The 14611-nt window shown below is 39.8% G+C and overlaps 1 protein-coding gene across 1 annotated transcript; it reads left to right on the top strand.

The window, feature by feature from the left end:
* Positions 1–145: 145 nt before the first annotated feature.
* On the top strand, positions 146–13805 carry LOC143354589 (cell adhesion molecule Dscam2-like). Its single transcript, XM_076788840.1, has 11 exons — positions 146–200; positions 566–683; positions 1248–1699; positions 2905–3086; positions 3949–4342; positions 5673–5816; positions 7182–7331; positions 9102–9313; positions 11165–11318; positions 12085–12187; positions 13487–13805. The coding sequence occupies exons 1-11, from the start codon at positions 146–148 to the stop codon at positions 13734–13736; spliced, it is 2214 nt and encodes a 737-aa protein (XP_076644955.1). The 3' UTR covers positions 13737–13805.
* Positions 13806–14611: the final 806 nt, after the last annotated feature.

The raw sequence follows: 14611 nt of genomic DNA, 5'->3' as shown, positions 1-14611 counted from the left end.
AATGTCGGAAAACCTTGAAACAGGTTATTTGAAATAACTTTTTCCTTAGCGAAAATTTCCACTTAGGCTTTGCTAAGGAGTTATTAACGGAAACCACGGACCAATCGCTGCGCCGCTATAGCGAACGCGACAGGTCCCGCTGAGAATGGCGTTGCCGTTGGCTGAGCCAAAGTCCGTCCACTGTACCTGCGCTCTGATTGGTCCGTTTTTTTTTTCATTAATAACTCTTTAACAAAGCTGAGGTGGAAATTTTCGCTAAGGAAAAAGTTACTTCAAATGACCTCAGGAACCACCCGTTCCAAGGTCTTCCGATATTTTTGGGACCATAGAAATTCGGTAAAATAAGAGCAATTTGAGAAAACAAAAACTGAGAAGTTAAGATTTACGATGTCAATTGTGTCTTTCAAAGTTTCAAATTGTGTCTTTCAAAAATTAACTCAAAAATTAGTTAAATTTTTCGTTCAAGTCTGGAATTAATTCTGTCACGCGAACATGACAGTTAACGTGTTCAGCATGTAATTGAGATGTCAGATGGATGTTTAATAAAATTCATTTTTAAATACAGTACCAGGTAGTCCAGCGGATATAAAAGTGGTGGTGAGCTCGCCGCAGGCGCTCTTCATCTCCTGGCTCGCACCGCTTGAGCCGAACGGACATATTACAAAATACAATTTATACACAAGGTAATAACAAATTCGGGATAATGCAATTTCATGAAATATACCCCCAATTTTTAATCATTCGTTTTTAAAAGACGAGTTAAATCAAGTGTTAAGCTGTGATCGTTGCGATCTATGAGACGCTCAAGAAGTGCAGAATCATTAGTTTTATCCAAAGCTGTGAAAGTATTCACTCGAGTGACTTTGTATTAAACATGTAATTAATTAACAGTTTAACTGAAACATGTATATACCATAGAAAATACATGTATAATTTTTTATTACGAGAGTCATATTTGAAATACGAATGCGAACATGGTTGTTCAGTAGTGGATCTGTTCGTGATGTCACGTGTACGTAACAGCGGTCATCAAAGGATTCAGATTGTTAAAGAAGGAAAGAAAGGTCTATAACGTCTACGTAGTTGCTATTTCTTAAAATTGGTGCCAACAATCTTCATTTTGCATAAATATCTGCAGTTTAGTGATAGTATTTCAACTTGTGTGGTCATGGGTTAAGACAAAAATGCTTGAATTTCGTAATTAAAATATTATTGTTACAATTACAAATGAAATATTGTTATAATAGGGTCGTAGACGGCCGCGAGGAACTGAACCACGGAAAAAAACCACTGCCAGCCACGAGCACCTATTTCGAGGCGACCGGGTTACAACAACACGTGGAATATCAGTTCTGGGTGACAGCTAGCACCCGAGTAGGCGAGGGTCAAAGTTCCAGGGTAGCCGCACAGGTGCCAACGAACCGGGTTCCAGCCAGAATCACTTCTTTTGGGGGTCACGTGGTCAGACCGTGGCGAGGATCCGCCACTTTGGCTTGTAACGCGGTCGGAGATCCTGCTAGAGAATGGTACAAAGGATCAGCCGAACAAATACGCACAGACACGACTAGAAATATACAGATACTACCATCCGGCGAGCTTGTGCTGTCGAACCTGCAGTCCCAAGATGGCGGGAACTATACTTGCCAGGTGAAAAACACTCAGGGGAGCGACAAGTTGCATTACACCTTGACTGTCCAGGGTGAGTGTCGAAATGATTCGTCAAATCGTACTTTATTTTTCGTTTTCTAAATAAACTTCCAAATGCTTGAATCGATTCAACGTTTCCATGTAACTGTAACTACAGTGAATTCTTGATATACAGGGTGTTTCACCTTCCTCGAGCATCTAAAACATGTCGTTTGGTTTTTATGGTAGAAAAAAATTGCAGAGGAAAACATTTTACATAGGCAAAAAAAAGTTCAAGGTTATATTTTTTAAGATTTCAAGGTCATCGAAAGTTGTTTTAAATGGGATGATATATTTTTATTATCGCTATATGATAGCCAAGGTCAAGACGAATCCCACGACCTGTAGTATTATGACCATAAAAATGTTTTGCAACTACGGTGGTTACTCGATATAGGTCCAAAACAGCCAGAGACATATATCGGCTAGGAGATAATATTCTTTGATCCACGCCACACGTAGAAAAGGACAGCGAAGCTCGAATGGCCTCGGTCGCCGAGGAGTGTAAACAGTGTGACAGTGGTCGAGTGTATCAGTGTGACACCACTACTAATCCAATAACAAAACTTTATTTTTCATTATTTTTTTATGGGACTTTCACCAACATATTTGTGGCATTTCTCTAATGAAAAACAATATCAAATATGATATAATTCCGATGATATTTACTTGTGTAATGAACGATGAAAGCTTTGAACTTGAACTACTAACGCTAGTTTACACAAATCCAATAACAAAGCTTCTTTATCGTTCAAGGTCAAAACTGTCATCGTTTATTCGCAAGTAAATATCATCGGACTTATATCACATTTAGTGTCATTTTCATTAGAAAAATTCCACGAATATGTTGGTGAAAGTCTCATGAAAAAATACTGAAAAATAAATAAATTTTAATATTGGATTAGCAGTGGTCTCCTGGTCGCACATCGATATACCCGATCCGTATTATGTTTACACTCCTCGACGACCGAGGCCACTCGAGGATAGTTCTAGGACTTTTATCTGTTAGGCTTTTGGGACATATATGTATAGAGTAACCACTGCGTTACAAGAAATAGAAATTTCTGTCTCTGTTTATTCATTTTCATAGATTGAAAATAATGTATTGGCATTGTTAACTTCTTTTAATATTCTTGCTATATTAAATTTCACCTACAAATTCGTAGTTTATTCTAGTAGAGCAATTCGATAATGTAAGAACTCATTACTTATTTACAGTACCTCCCAGTGCACCCGCTCTTTACGTAACCAGTTCTACATCGAGCAGCATTTTGTTACATTGGAAAGCCGGGCACACCGGTGGTGCTCCACTAACAGGTTACACGTTGCATTATCGAACGACTCATGGCAATCTGGAAGAACTACAGCTATCACGTCATGCCACAAGTCACGAACTCAAAGTACGTTTTCCTGCTCCAAAACTACGACAAGAGTTTTCAATCCAACTCATTTATTGCACTATACATACAGTCAATTTAGACAAATCGGTATAGCCGGATAAGATGGTCAAAAGTATCCCCAAACCAAATTGATTTTTGGTTACACCATTTGATAGGGCTCCCACAGAAACTATAAGGGTAGTTATAGGGTGAGCATCGTTTAATGAATTGTGCTCTATTTCTTCTGCTCGGCTCAACAAAAAATTACGAAAAAATTCGTGAACATTCTACCTAATAGCACACATGACAGTGAATTATTTCAGAATTTTTGGTTGCAAAATCGATTTTTTTTTAAATTCGGAAGCATAAAATTTCCGATTTTTGATTGAAGTTTTCAGAGTACCAGGTTTATATTATTATGTCAGTTGTGTCTCGAGTTATAATGAAGGATTTTCGTAGACTAACATAAACTAATATAAACGTGTTACTCTGAAAACTTCAACATAAAATCGGCAATTTTATGCTTCCAGATTTCTTTGAAAATCGATTTTGCGACCAAAAATTCTGAAATAATTTACGGTCATGTATGCTACTAGGTAGAATGTTCATGAATTTTTCCATAAGTTTTTGTTGTGCCGAGCAGAAGAAATAGAGAATAATTCGTTAAACCGTGCTCACCCTATAACTACCCTTGTGGTAGGGGTAACGACTTGAAACTTATCACAGTGGGGTTTCTTTGGGAGCTCTATCGAATGTTGTGACTTGAAGATTTGAGTAGGATTAAGAAACGAAGATTACTAAAAGGGGGCTATTAAAGGACAAATTAAATTGAACTTTGTAGGATTCGTAGGATTTGTTGTTCACATATATTTACAATTTTTAGGGACTCTTGTGTGGGAACACGTACCAGTTGTACCTAACGTCCCACAACAAAATTGGAAGCAGTCCATCGTCGCCTGTTCTCTCGGTCCGGACTCAAGGGCAACCCCCAGGGATTCCACCCGCTGCATCTTTCCTCAGCCCTAACTCGACGACGCTGGTTCTGCGACTCCACGTGTGGCCCGACAATGGCTGTCCAATCCTCTACTTTGTGATCCAGTACAGGCCCATCAACGAATTCCACTGGACGCTGGTGTCGAACAGTGTTAAAATGCAGCGACGCTTCATCGTGACGAACCTGCAACCTAGCTCGGTCTACCAACTGAGAGTCGAAGCGAACAATGTAGCTGGCAGTAACCAAGCGGAGTTCACGTTCGTAACGCTGACAAAGGAGGGTGGTAAGCCTGGTCAAATATGCATTGGTTCTATTACGATCAAACTTTCGCTGTTACTGAACATACTCTGCAGAAATTGCTGCACCATTGCGCACTTTCTTGTTAATGACCAAAGAAATAAATTTGTTGAGTAGTTCCCCATTTCTGCAACCTCAAGAATCATGAATTCTTGTTCCAGAGAAAATGTAGACTTACGAGGAGTAGCCTTGGTAGACTTAGTAGGAGGTCTTTACTCCAGTAGCATTTGTCGCAAATTTTTGTAACATCTTCGCCACTTCTGAAACTGCCATTCAAACCGTTTAAGAGGAACTTTTCGTGTACCGCCACACAGTGTTTCGTCTAATGGAAAAAAGTCAAAAAATCAAGGAGAGACCTGAGATCTGTAAATTGTTCATAACAAAACGTAGTTTGTGAAACTGCCTTCAATTTTAACTGAATGAATAAATTTCTTATTAAAATTGAGACTGAAAATGGACTGTCAAAGTCGATGCATTTTGTCAAATATAGGTTCCTCGCAAGCTATTTGGTTTTTTCATTTGATTTTTACAGGGTGTGTTTAGTGTTATAAGACCTTCCAACTGCAAAATTTTTTTTAAGTAATCGCAATTTGTCCTAATTTTTTATGTTTAACTTTTATCAACTTTGATTCCAATTATTAAAAAAAGAACCATAAAAAATCCCTGTGAGTTTTTTTTCCAATTCATACGCATAATAGTTATGGTACACAAAATTCTTAAAAATCACTTGCTTTCACTGTCAGCACTTCACGATGTAATGACTACTAGAGCATACAGTGACTCGCGTAATTGTTCGAACAACTTTTAAACAAATGTAATTTGTCTCTCTGTGAAGCTACAAGGATTGATTTAGTAAATGACGTATACTGAAAATGTTGGAATACTTGCATTTAAAATAATACAAATTTAAATAAAAATTTAAAGAACACGTCTTGTACATTTACATCAGTAATAATACATACCGTAAATTTCATAAAACTTTGTTAATGTTGCGATGAGCTACAAATGACTAAAGAACGGTAAAAATTACAGATTTTCATAATTTTCGGCATATAGCTACGATTGTGAAAGCGTTACCCATTGTTTAAAAGATTGTTTGAACAATTCCGTGAATTACTGTAACACGTGGGGCCCACTTGAGACTAGAACAAGGAACGGAAAAATGAAGAGAAAAATTCATACAAACATGTGATTCATTTGACATTTTCGGTAGCAGCGAAAAGTATGAGATAGAGAGAGAAGTCTAAGCCTGCTGGTGACAGTTATCAAATTGAAATAGTCCTTTCCAAAAGCACTGTGTTCCTGAAACTTTGCAGAACCGCCATCGCCAGAACTCTCGAAACGTGGGATCACGTCAGCCGTGCCGTTTTATGCAGATGTGAAGGTGATGTTTCCGCTAATCGTGGCTACGGTTACTTTGCTGATTGCTCTGGTGGTCGTAGCCTTCCGCTGGAGAAGCAGTAAGTTCATATGACAAGCTGCGTACCAAAAATTTGGGGACATCTCGCGTGAAACGCGATAGATGATATAATTGCATATTTCTTCTCTGACTGTCAACGGTTCCTTGACAACCCCTATTTTCCATTATTTCTGCATATTGGACATGTCACCGTAATGCTATTTTAGAAAAATAACAGTTAGTCTACAATTTTCTACGATAAAAATCATTGATAAAAAGTTGATTATTATTGAAATTTAAGATAATCTGCACAAAATATATAGGAAAAGATTCGACGAACAAAATGACTTTTATACTTTTTGATTACAATTAACAGTTATTAGTATCGAAAAAATTGGATCCTCTTCGATAACTTTTATGGATAAAGAAAAACTGTTTCGATTGCTCAAAGCAGTTATCAATGAGAGAAGTTAATTTCGATCACTCATAACAGTTATTAATGAGATAAGTTCATTTCGATCACTCATAACAGTTATCAATGAGAGAAGTTCATTTCGATCGCTCATAACAGTTATCGATGATCGAATTTCTTTTTACTTGTTCATAATAATTATTTACGAGAAAGCGAGAAATTATTGATGCGTCTTGGTACGGGCTGTAATACTGTTAAGTCATGAATACAAAGTGCCATTTAAAAAAAATGAAGGTGACCTTGACAATAGTAAAAAAAGTTTGTTTCTAACATTTTTTTTCATTGCAATGTATAGCCAATCGAAAACTGATCAATTTTGTTGAAAATATTTGTTTGTCAGATTATCGCAAGTACTTGAAAAATCGTGGAAAGTGTTACATGGGAAACCCTGTATGTCCAAAGCATGGGTCTGGCCAGGGACATGTATCGGCCAGAAGATACGTTTCTTTGATGTACGCCGAACGTAGAGGAGGACAGCGAAGCTCTAGCGGCCTCGATCGCCAAGTAGTGTAAACATAACACGGGCGGGGGTATCGGTGTGAGACCACTACTAATCCAATAACAAAACTTCTTTGTCGTTCAAGTTCAAAACTTTTAATCGTTCATTACACAAGTAAATATCATCGAAATTATATCATATTTGGTATCATTTTCATTATAAAAATGCCACGAATATGTTGGTGAAAGTCCTATAAAAAAATAATTGAAAATAAAGAAGTTTTCTTATCGGATTAGTAGTGGTCCCCTGGTCTCACACCGATACACCCGACCCGTATTATGTTTACACTCCTCGGGGACCTCCTCACGGTGTATACCCCGCGGCAGTAGGGATAGTTCTGGGACTTTTATCGGCTAGATATTTGGGACATATATCGAGTAAAGAAGTATTCGAGTGGCTGGTCCGTTCGAAGAAACGAAAATTACGCGAAAACTTACGTTGTCTGAAATTCGCAGGATACCTTGGGGACAGAGTGCAACGGCCAATGAAAGAGTCTCAAGAGAACCAACAGAACGCTGAGACACAAAGAGAACGATACTACGCCACCATTCACAAGGTCGCCTTGCAACAAGCGAATACGGGCGGAGGGCCCGACAAGATTCCAGGTGAACCTTTGTTACGATACGGACGACAGCCAGGTTTGGTACTATAATTGTTGTTCAGGTAACAGTCGCACACGTAGCGCAGATCAAATGGGTCTGGACTGACCCGTTAGCGATCGATACGCTGTTCACCAGGGGCGATCGTTTATTTGATCACATCTTCATTCCATGACATCACCGTAGACAGAGGTTCTTCATCATTTTTTCTTTGCGCTTCTTGTACGATCATCTCTGTATGTACCATGATCAGTTTGAATTCTCTCCCACGAGACGATTGAAGTCTAACAATTCGCTCTTCGGATACTTTTCTTCGATCGTTTCGAGCGAACCGCTTTCGATATTTTAGAGAATATGTTGATATTTTCCGAGAATGAGTTGCAAGACCATGACTCTCCCCCATGATAGACTTCTCACTCATTCGCTCCACTGAGTTTGGTTGATCGTTTAACTCATGCATCGCTTGAATCATCCATGACCATCTGACTCTTAGTACGTTCTACTCGAATTAAGTAAACGAATTTCCGAGTTAACATGAATTGCACAAGGAACCTAAATTGAATTGCAAGTGGTCTCTGATGTATGGAAGCGGACAACTTTATCCTGTAATTAGACATTCCTTTTCTCAACAATCTGTCAATATCCCTTTATGGGATATTAACGAAATTCCCGAAGTGTTAAGGATTAGAGACAAGTTGGTGGTTTTGTTGGACAAGGGGTTTCATTCGAGAAGAAAAATTGATTCAACAGAATTTGTGATCGCTAAACTTCATAGTTTAAGCGTATGTCTTCATGTCCCAAATGTAAATAATGTATGACCGCCCAAGAAAGTAGAAATGTATAACAATCTTGCTGTTTCTCAACGAAAACGTACGACATATTTCCAAGACAAATTGAAAGTAGGTACCCGGGTACCCTGGTACTGACATAAAGATCAATTATACATTATGTACAGGGTGTCCCATTTGAGGTTTCGCAGATAATTATTTCTCAAACTACACATAACTCGTTGTAAACAATATTTCAAATAAAACTTAATCTGTTCCGAGGGAGACATCATATGGTGGTCACAAATCTTCTCTAGATGGACGTGCTTCCGAGATTTCAAGGTGACCCCTGTTATTTTACACGGAACTGTATGTTTTTATTTAGGTAAGCGTGTAGCCTATCCCGAGATGCATTCACTGACCTATAACACTTTCGTCTTCCAAGGTCATTCAAGGTCATTTAGTGCCGTTCAAAATTTAGCTTAGCTACACGGATGCACGTCCACCTAGAGAAGATTTCTGACCACCATAAGATGTCTTCCCCGAAACAGGGTAAGTTGTATTTGAAATATTTTTTACAGCGATCTATAGTTTGAGAAATAATTGCGTTCGAAGCTTTAAATGGGACACCCTGTATACGAAATCAATAGACTGACAGTAATACGTTGAAATATTTCAAGCAGTGAATAATCAAGGTCCGATTAAATAAAAACTCTGCCACGCCTTTGCGAATGTAAAATAAATGCAATTTGCACACGGAATAAGACTGTAGAGGTTTTATGGTGGCGTTAAAAAGGACCATATGCTAAATTGTTACAACGTATTCTCGGGATCTGGTATATCGTGTTCGATCGAAAGAATTCGTTGTGCAACTCGTAACGCTTGGCTTCTGTTTGCGACGATAGGGCAAAGTAACATAGTGAACATGCCAAAATTCATTGACACCTACAGTCATCAAAGTCATCCCGACGCGATTTGAAAGGTAGGCAATGCCTCTGGTGGGTTACAGAGACAGCGGAGGACATCTCTCCGTACGCTACGTTCCAGCTTTCGGAGGGTGGCGGGGGAAGCCTGGCAGGGTTGGGAGGGCTGGGAGGACTGGGAGGCGCGGCGGAAGCTTCAGCAGCAGGTCTCCACCCGAACAACACTCTTCTTCACAGTTTCATGTACCACGAGCACGCCATGACCGAAGGGTGCGCAAGTCCTCCTCCTGCCGCGACGGTACGTCACATTTTACCATTAATATATCCTAAGCAAAGTTATCAGATCGAGGGAATGGTGGAAAAAATAGTGGGGGAAATGCTACGGTATTCTCTCGGTAAGGGTACGAGTACGACGGAGCTGCGATACTAACGAAGAAAACGTCGTCAGAGCAGCACTTTTGATGATCGAGTTACTAAGCGTAGCCAGTGTCGCCAGACGAGGGGAGGGAGCACGAATTGAGGGGAAAAAGTTACCCTCTCTCTGCCAGTGCCGGTGTACAGGGTGTCAAAAAATTATATGTCACGGCCACCATAGCATGATTCTACACCTACGATTTGGTGGAAATTGACATAAAAAACTCCCCGCAGAATTGACCTTGATCTTGAAAATCAAGGTCAAAAAAACAAAAATTTTTTGTTTTTTAATCGTGTTCTACTGGTCACAAGGATCAACTTTGTGAAAGAAACCATGGGTCGCATCTTAACCGTTCTCTTAAAAAATGATGTTGCATTTCTTATAATTTTTGCAGCTTCTTTCTTTCATTCTGTAGTTAGAGAAATAGGAGTATCATGATTAGGATAATTTCATACTTAACGAGATAGCTTATTGATGGTACCCGCTGTATGATAGTACGCTATTTACTTATATATTGGCGCTGGATGTAAAAAATTTACAAATAAAGAAGCGGCAAAAATTATAAGAAATGCAACATCATTTTTTAAGAGAACGGTTAAGATGCGACCCATGGGTTCTTTCACAAAGTTGATTCTTGTGACCAGTAGAACACGGTTAAACAAAAAAAAAAGTTTGTTTTTTTGACCTTGATTTTCAACATCAAGGTCAATTTTGCGGGGAGTTTTTTATGTCAATCTCCACCAAATCGTAGGTGTAGAATCACGCTATGGTGGCCGTGACATATAATTTTTTGACACTCTGTACAGTCAAACCTGTTTTTGTGCGGTCCTTTTCTATGCAATTTATTTTTTGTGCGATTTGTTTTGTGCGATTTTTTTTATGCGGTATACGAATGCCAACGGTGTTGGCATTATAACACCTTTGTAATGTTCTCGTCACAAAGAGATGTACGTTTTGGACTACGACGAGTAATTTAATTATTTATTTTGTTTGGAAAACACTTTCTCGCTATTTCGTAAATCTTTGACATATTTTCTAAGTGAGACTTTTTTTATGCGGTCCCTCTCCACCGCATAAACAAAATTGTCTTTAATATGTTGTAAAAAATTATTTGTTATAGCTATTCATGAAGTTTCTGAATTTTAAAGTGTGCGGTTTCTTCTATGCGGTTCCTATCTACCGCCCAAAAACAGGTTTGACTGTGTGCACGACAGAGACGAAACGCGTCACGTGACCAGGCCGTGACGGGGCACAAGTATTGATCTGGCGAGACAGAGCGTAGCTCTACTCGCAGCACCAACTAGTGACGTCAGACTGGGGAAATTTAGGGGAATACAGTTACTCTTTCTTCGCAGTTACTAAGCTGTAACGCAGTAACTAAGACAGTTACGGAGAGACTACTGTATAGTCAAGACCTAATGACGTCGCGAGCCTATAGTGTAGTCGTGAATCGTGCTGAGAGTGGGAATCCTGTCACGATCCTACAGTACGGATCGTGACGTCACTAGTTACCCCCACTATCGGTACGTTGATGGGACAACTGTTGGAACATTACGTCATGTATCCCTCGGAGGGAATATTTGCAGCAACGCTGCCTACAAGTTTCTGACGTACTGTCTTCACGTGGACGAACAGTACCACACAGTTTTCCGTATCTAGAAAATTACGAATTATATTTGCATGTATATTTGTTGTTCTTTTTAACATTTGGAAAAAGTGATTATGATATCGTAGAGCATGAAGAGCGTTTCGTCGAGGAGACGACAACAGAGAAAACAACAAACTCCGGGCGACGTCGAGAGCGACGAGAGCGAGTCTGACCCGGATCAACTGACGAGCTCTCGCACGGAGTCTTCCAATCAGCTGGACGCTGGCAAACTGAAACATAGTATGTAATATAGAAACGTAGTATGTCGAAATGTCCTCGATTCTCTGATTATCTTACGCAATTGACAAGACCCTGATCAGCTCTTAACACTGAAACTACCGGACTTCTTTATTTTATAATTATTCAGATTCTAAAGATGCTTTCGTGGACACTTATTAGAAGCATTTATTCATTCAGATGACAGATTTTATTTTAAAAAATCGTGCAATGTTTCTATAAATACAGTCTTGTTATTTTTAAAAGGCAATACAAACTGGTCACTTTTAGTGCTCGGTAGTTCTAATGCTAAACAAGATTAAGAGCCAAGAATCCATAGATTCGCGATAAGGTAGAGTGACCACGTTACCGACAAAAATAGGCGAAAAATGGTCTTACGTACCTCAACTTTTCGTCCTTATATGAGAATATTTTTCGCTGGAAAAGGGCTTATTCGGAAGAGAAAGGTTCAATCTAGCACGCGCTGGTCATCAGCTGACGAGATTATGCAGATATTTGGTAATATAAGCGATAGAAGTAGGCCAAACATTAACGATGTGCATGCCGTCGAATCCAAATATTTTTATGCCATTGGATGAGTTTTCTGGATGAAATCGGGAGTAGCAAGCGCTAGAAAATATCTCCAGCTACAAATTGCGCTATATATTATCTTGAATCAAGATTAAATTATTATTTTTATTTCTGCGAAATAAAGCCAAAAACTTGAAGCACATATCATGTACTATTCAATTATTTGACAATATTCTAACTTGCACAATATCGCTTACAGTTCGGGCCGTTTCCGACTTCATTTATCACGGTACGTCGAGCACTTCATCGGACATCTCACCCATGTCAGAACAGAAGTCACTCCCACGAAGAGGACGATCTAGGTGATTAACAAATAAATAATTATTTTTATCAATTTTCCTTTAGAGTGCAAAATATTACACTAGAAAGTGTCGTAGAAAGTGAACAATTACAAAAATTTTACTGGACTCATGAGATGCAGTGCTGAACAAAATAATAAGACAATGTGCAATGTACATAAATCATTTAAATAACTGTTTTACGATATTAATTAATTGCATACAGTCACCATCATTCTCTGTAATTATTTTCGAATATTTTACCAGATGGTAGATTTCTTTTTTGTAAAAACTGCGTGGTTTTCCTCCAAAGAAGGTCTTGAGATTTTTGAAAATCGGACGCGAACTTTTGCAATCATTTAATATACAGGGTATCTCTAATTTCTTATTATTTAGTCCAGCACTATATTGCAAGGTATAAAGGTCAAGAAGTGGAGTATGCAACAACTTTTTATAGATTAGACCGCTGACAGTAAAAGGTTTAGTTAATCCACTAGAGAAAGGAGTGGTAATTTACCCCCCCCCCCTCAGTTTTATGTTTCTTCTTAAAATTTTATTCATTTTTTTCTCCTTACTGTATATTAACTGATTTTAATGAAAAACATTTAATATCTCTTTTTTAATATTCATTATGCTTTAAAAATAACTATAATTAATATAGCCCCCACAATAATTGGATCCTTTACTCAGTAATATCGAAAATTACAACAGGGCCGTATTACCAACGGGGGGACCACATTAGCACCCCTTCCTCCACCTTTCCCCCGGTACTTTGATTGCGACGCACAGTGTTCGGGACAATGCTAAACAGTTAAATTTTCGAAGTATGAAATCTAAAAAAATTGTTCTCGTAAAACAGTAGTAATATAATGTATTAATCACTTTTAAGACAAAGTGTTAAGAAACGGCTTAGCGTTAAGAAACTTAAGGAGACATAAGAAGGTCGACCTTTGTTTACAGTGTACAGCTAATAGCCGGCAACCAAATATGCACTGACATTGCCTACTTAAGAAGTTACAAATTTATAGTATAATTTCTAATGTTTTGCGACAGTGAATAATATAATGTGATATGTCGTTGAATTCATCTCGAAAAATGCTATCGTGTTATGACGTTATGATGTTATGGCTTTGAAATTTAAGATCGCGTGGATCAAAGAATAGTATCTCCTTGCCGATATATGTCCATGGCCGGACCCATGTTTTGGACATATATCGAGTAAACACTGTATTCATTTTCTACCGTATCCTATAATCGATCGAACACTGTGCGACGGCCGCACGCGCCATGTTACTAACTGTGTCACTTTGGTCGTCTCGCAAGATGGCATGTTCCCAGCAGGAGCTCGCTACGCACGGTATTGCCGCCGATATCGGTTGCGGAGACCACGTTCGTAGGCAATCAGGGGAACGTAGTGGCGGGGAACGGCGATCGTTCCGATCGGCCGGAGCTCAGCGAGGCCGAGTGCGACATCGACTCCCTGAAGAAGCTGAAACTCGGCCTGAGGAGCTCTCTGTGGTCAAGGCCGAGCACCCAAAACAACCCCTCCTCCGACTACTCAATCGCTGTTTAATTCACCCTCCCAAATTCCCCTGAGTGCCACCGGCACGTCCCGTGTGTGTCCCACGGTAGGCAAATTTTGTGTTCCTCCCCTGCCTCCCGCACTCCGCCCCTACCCCCACCCACCGCCCAATTCCACATTCGCACCCCGTGGTCCAAAGAACGGAAAAAGAAAACACAGATTATGTGAAATGAATCCTTCTCAATCGGGGCTAATGTCTCAATGCTGCCAACAAGGTTAGAATTCTCTAAGAAAAAAATCGCGAAGCGTGCGAAAGAAGCGCACGCTTTTTCTTCTCTCTGTCGATTACATTAGGTGAAAATTGAAATTCTTCTTGTTGCTGGGGTTCGTGGCCGCGCGAATCCTTTCGCAGGCAACGAGGCGAACAGAGAAAGAGAGAGAGAGAGAGAGAGAGAGAGAGAGAGAGAGAGAGAGAACGTCGAAAGTAATTCGGTATGGCGATCGTAATCGCCCTAGTCTAGACGCTCGATCACCTTTTTCCCTCTTTGCCTGTGACGCAACGAGAATATTACGAGCGTGCGTGCGTGGACGCGACGAGTGAGTGAATGATCGGTGGTTGAATGAGTTTAATCGCGTGCAGGAGTGCGTGCCAAACGACAATTTGCTCAGACCGCCGCGACTCGTTCGCCGGCGGCCGACCCATTCGAGACCAAAGACTTAAGCGTACGAACAGAGCACGGGAAAGTCCTCTGAGCGTCCGGAAACCGGCCGGATACGACGCCGTTTACGATCCCAGGCTGTTTCCATACCGAAACGGACGCTTCGTCCTCCTCTGGGTATCGTCCTGGGAAACGTCGTTCGTCGCTTCGACAAGTCAAACTGTGCTTAGTCCGATCGTCTTCGTTGAACCCTTGGCTGGCGGACCT

Source organism: Halictus rubicundus, chromosome 5 (assembly GCF_050948215.1).
Source record: "Halictus rubicundus isolate RS-2024b chromosome 5, iyHalRubi1_principal, whole genome shotgun sequence".
Taxonomy (NCBI): domain Eukaryota; kingdom Metazoa; phylum Arthropoda; class Insecta; order Hymenoptera; family Halictidae; genus Halictus; species Halictus rubicundus.
The sequence above is the reverse complement of the archived record's forward strand: the minus strand, read 5'-3'. Positions and strand labels throughout refer to the sequence as shown.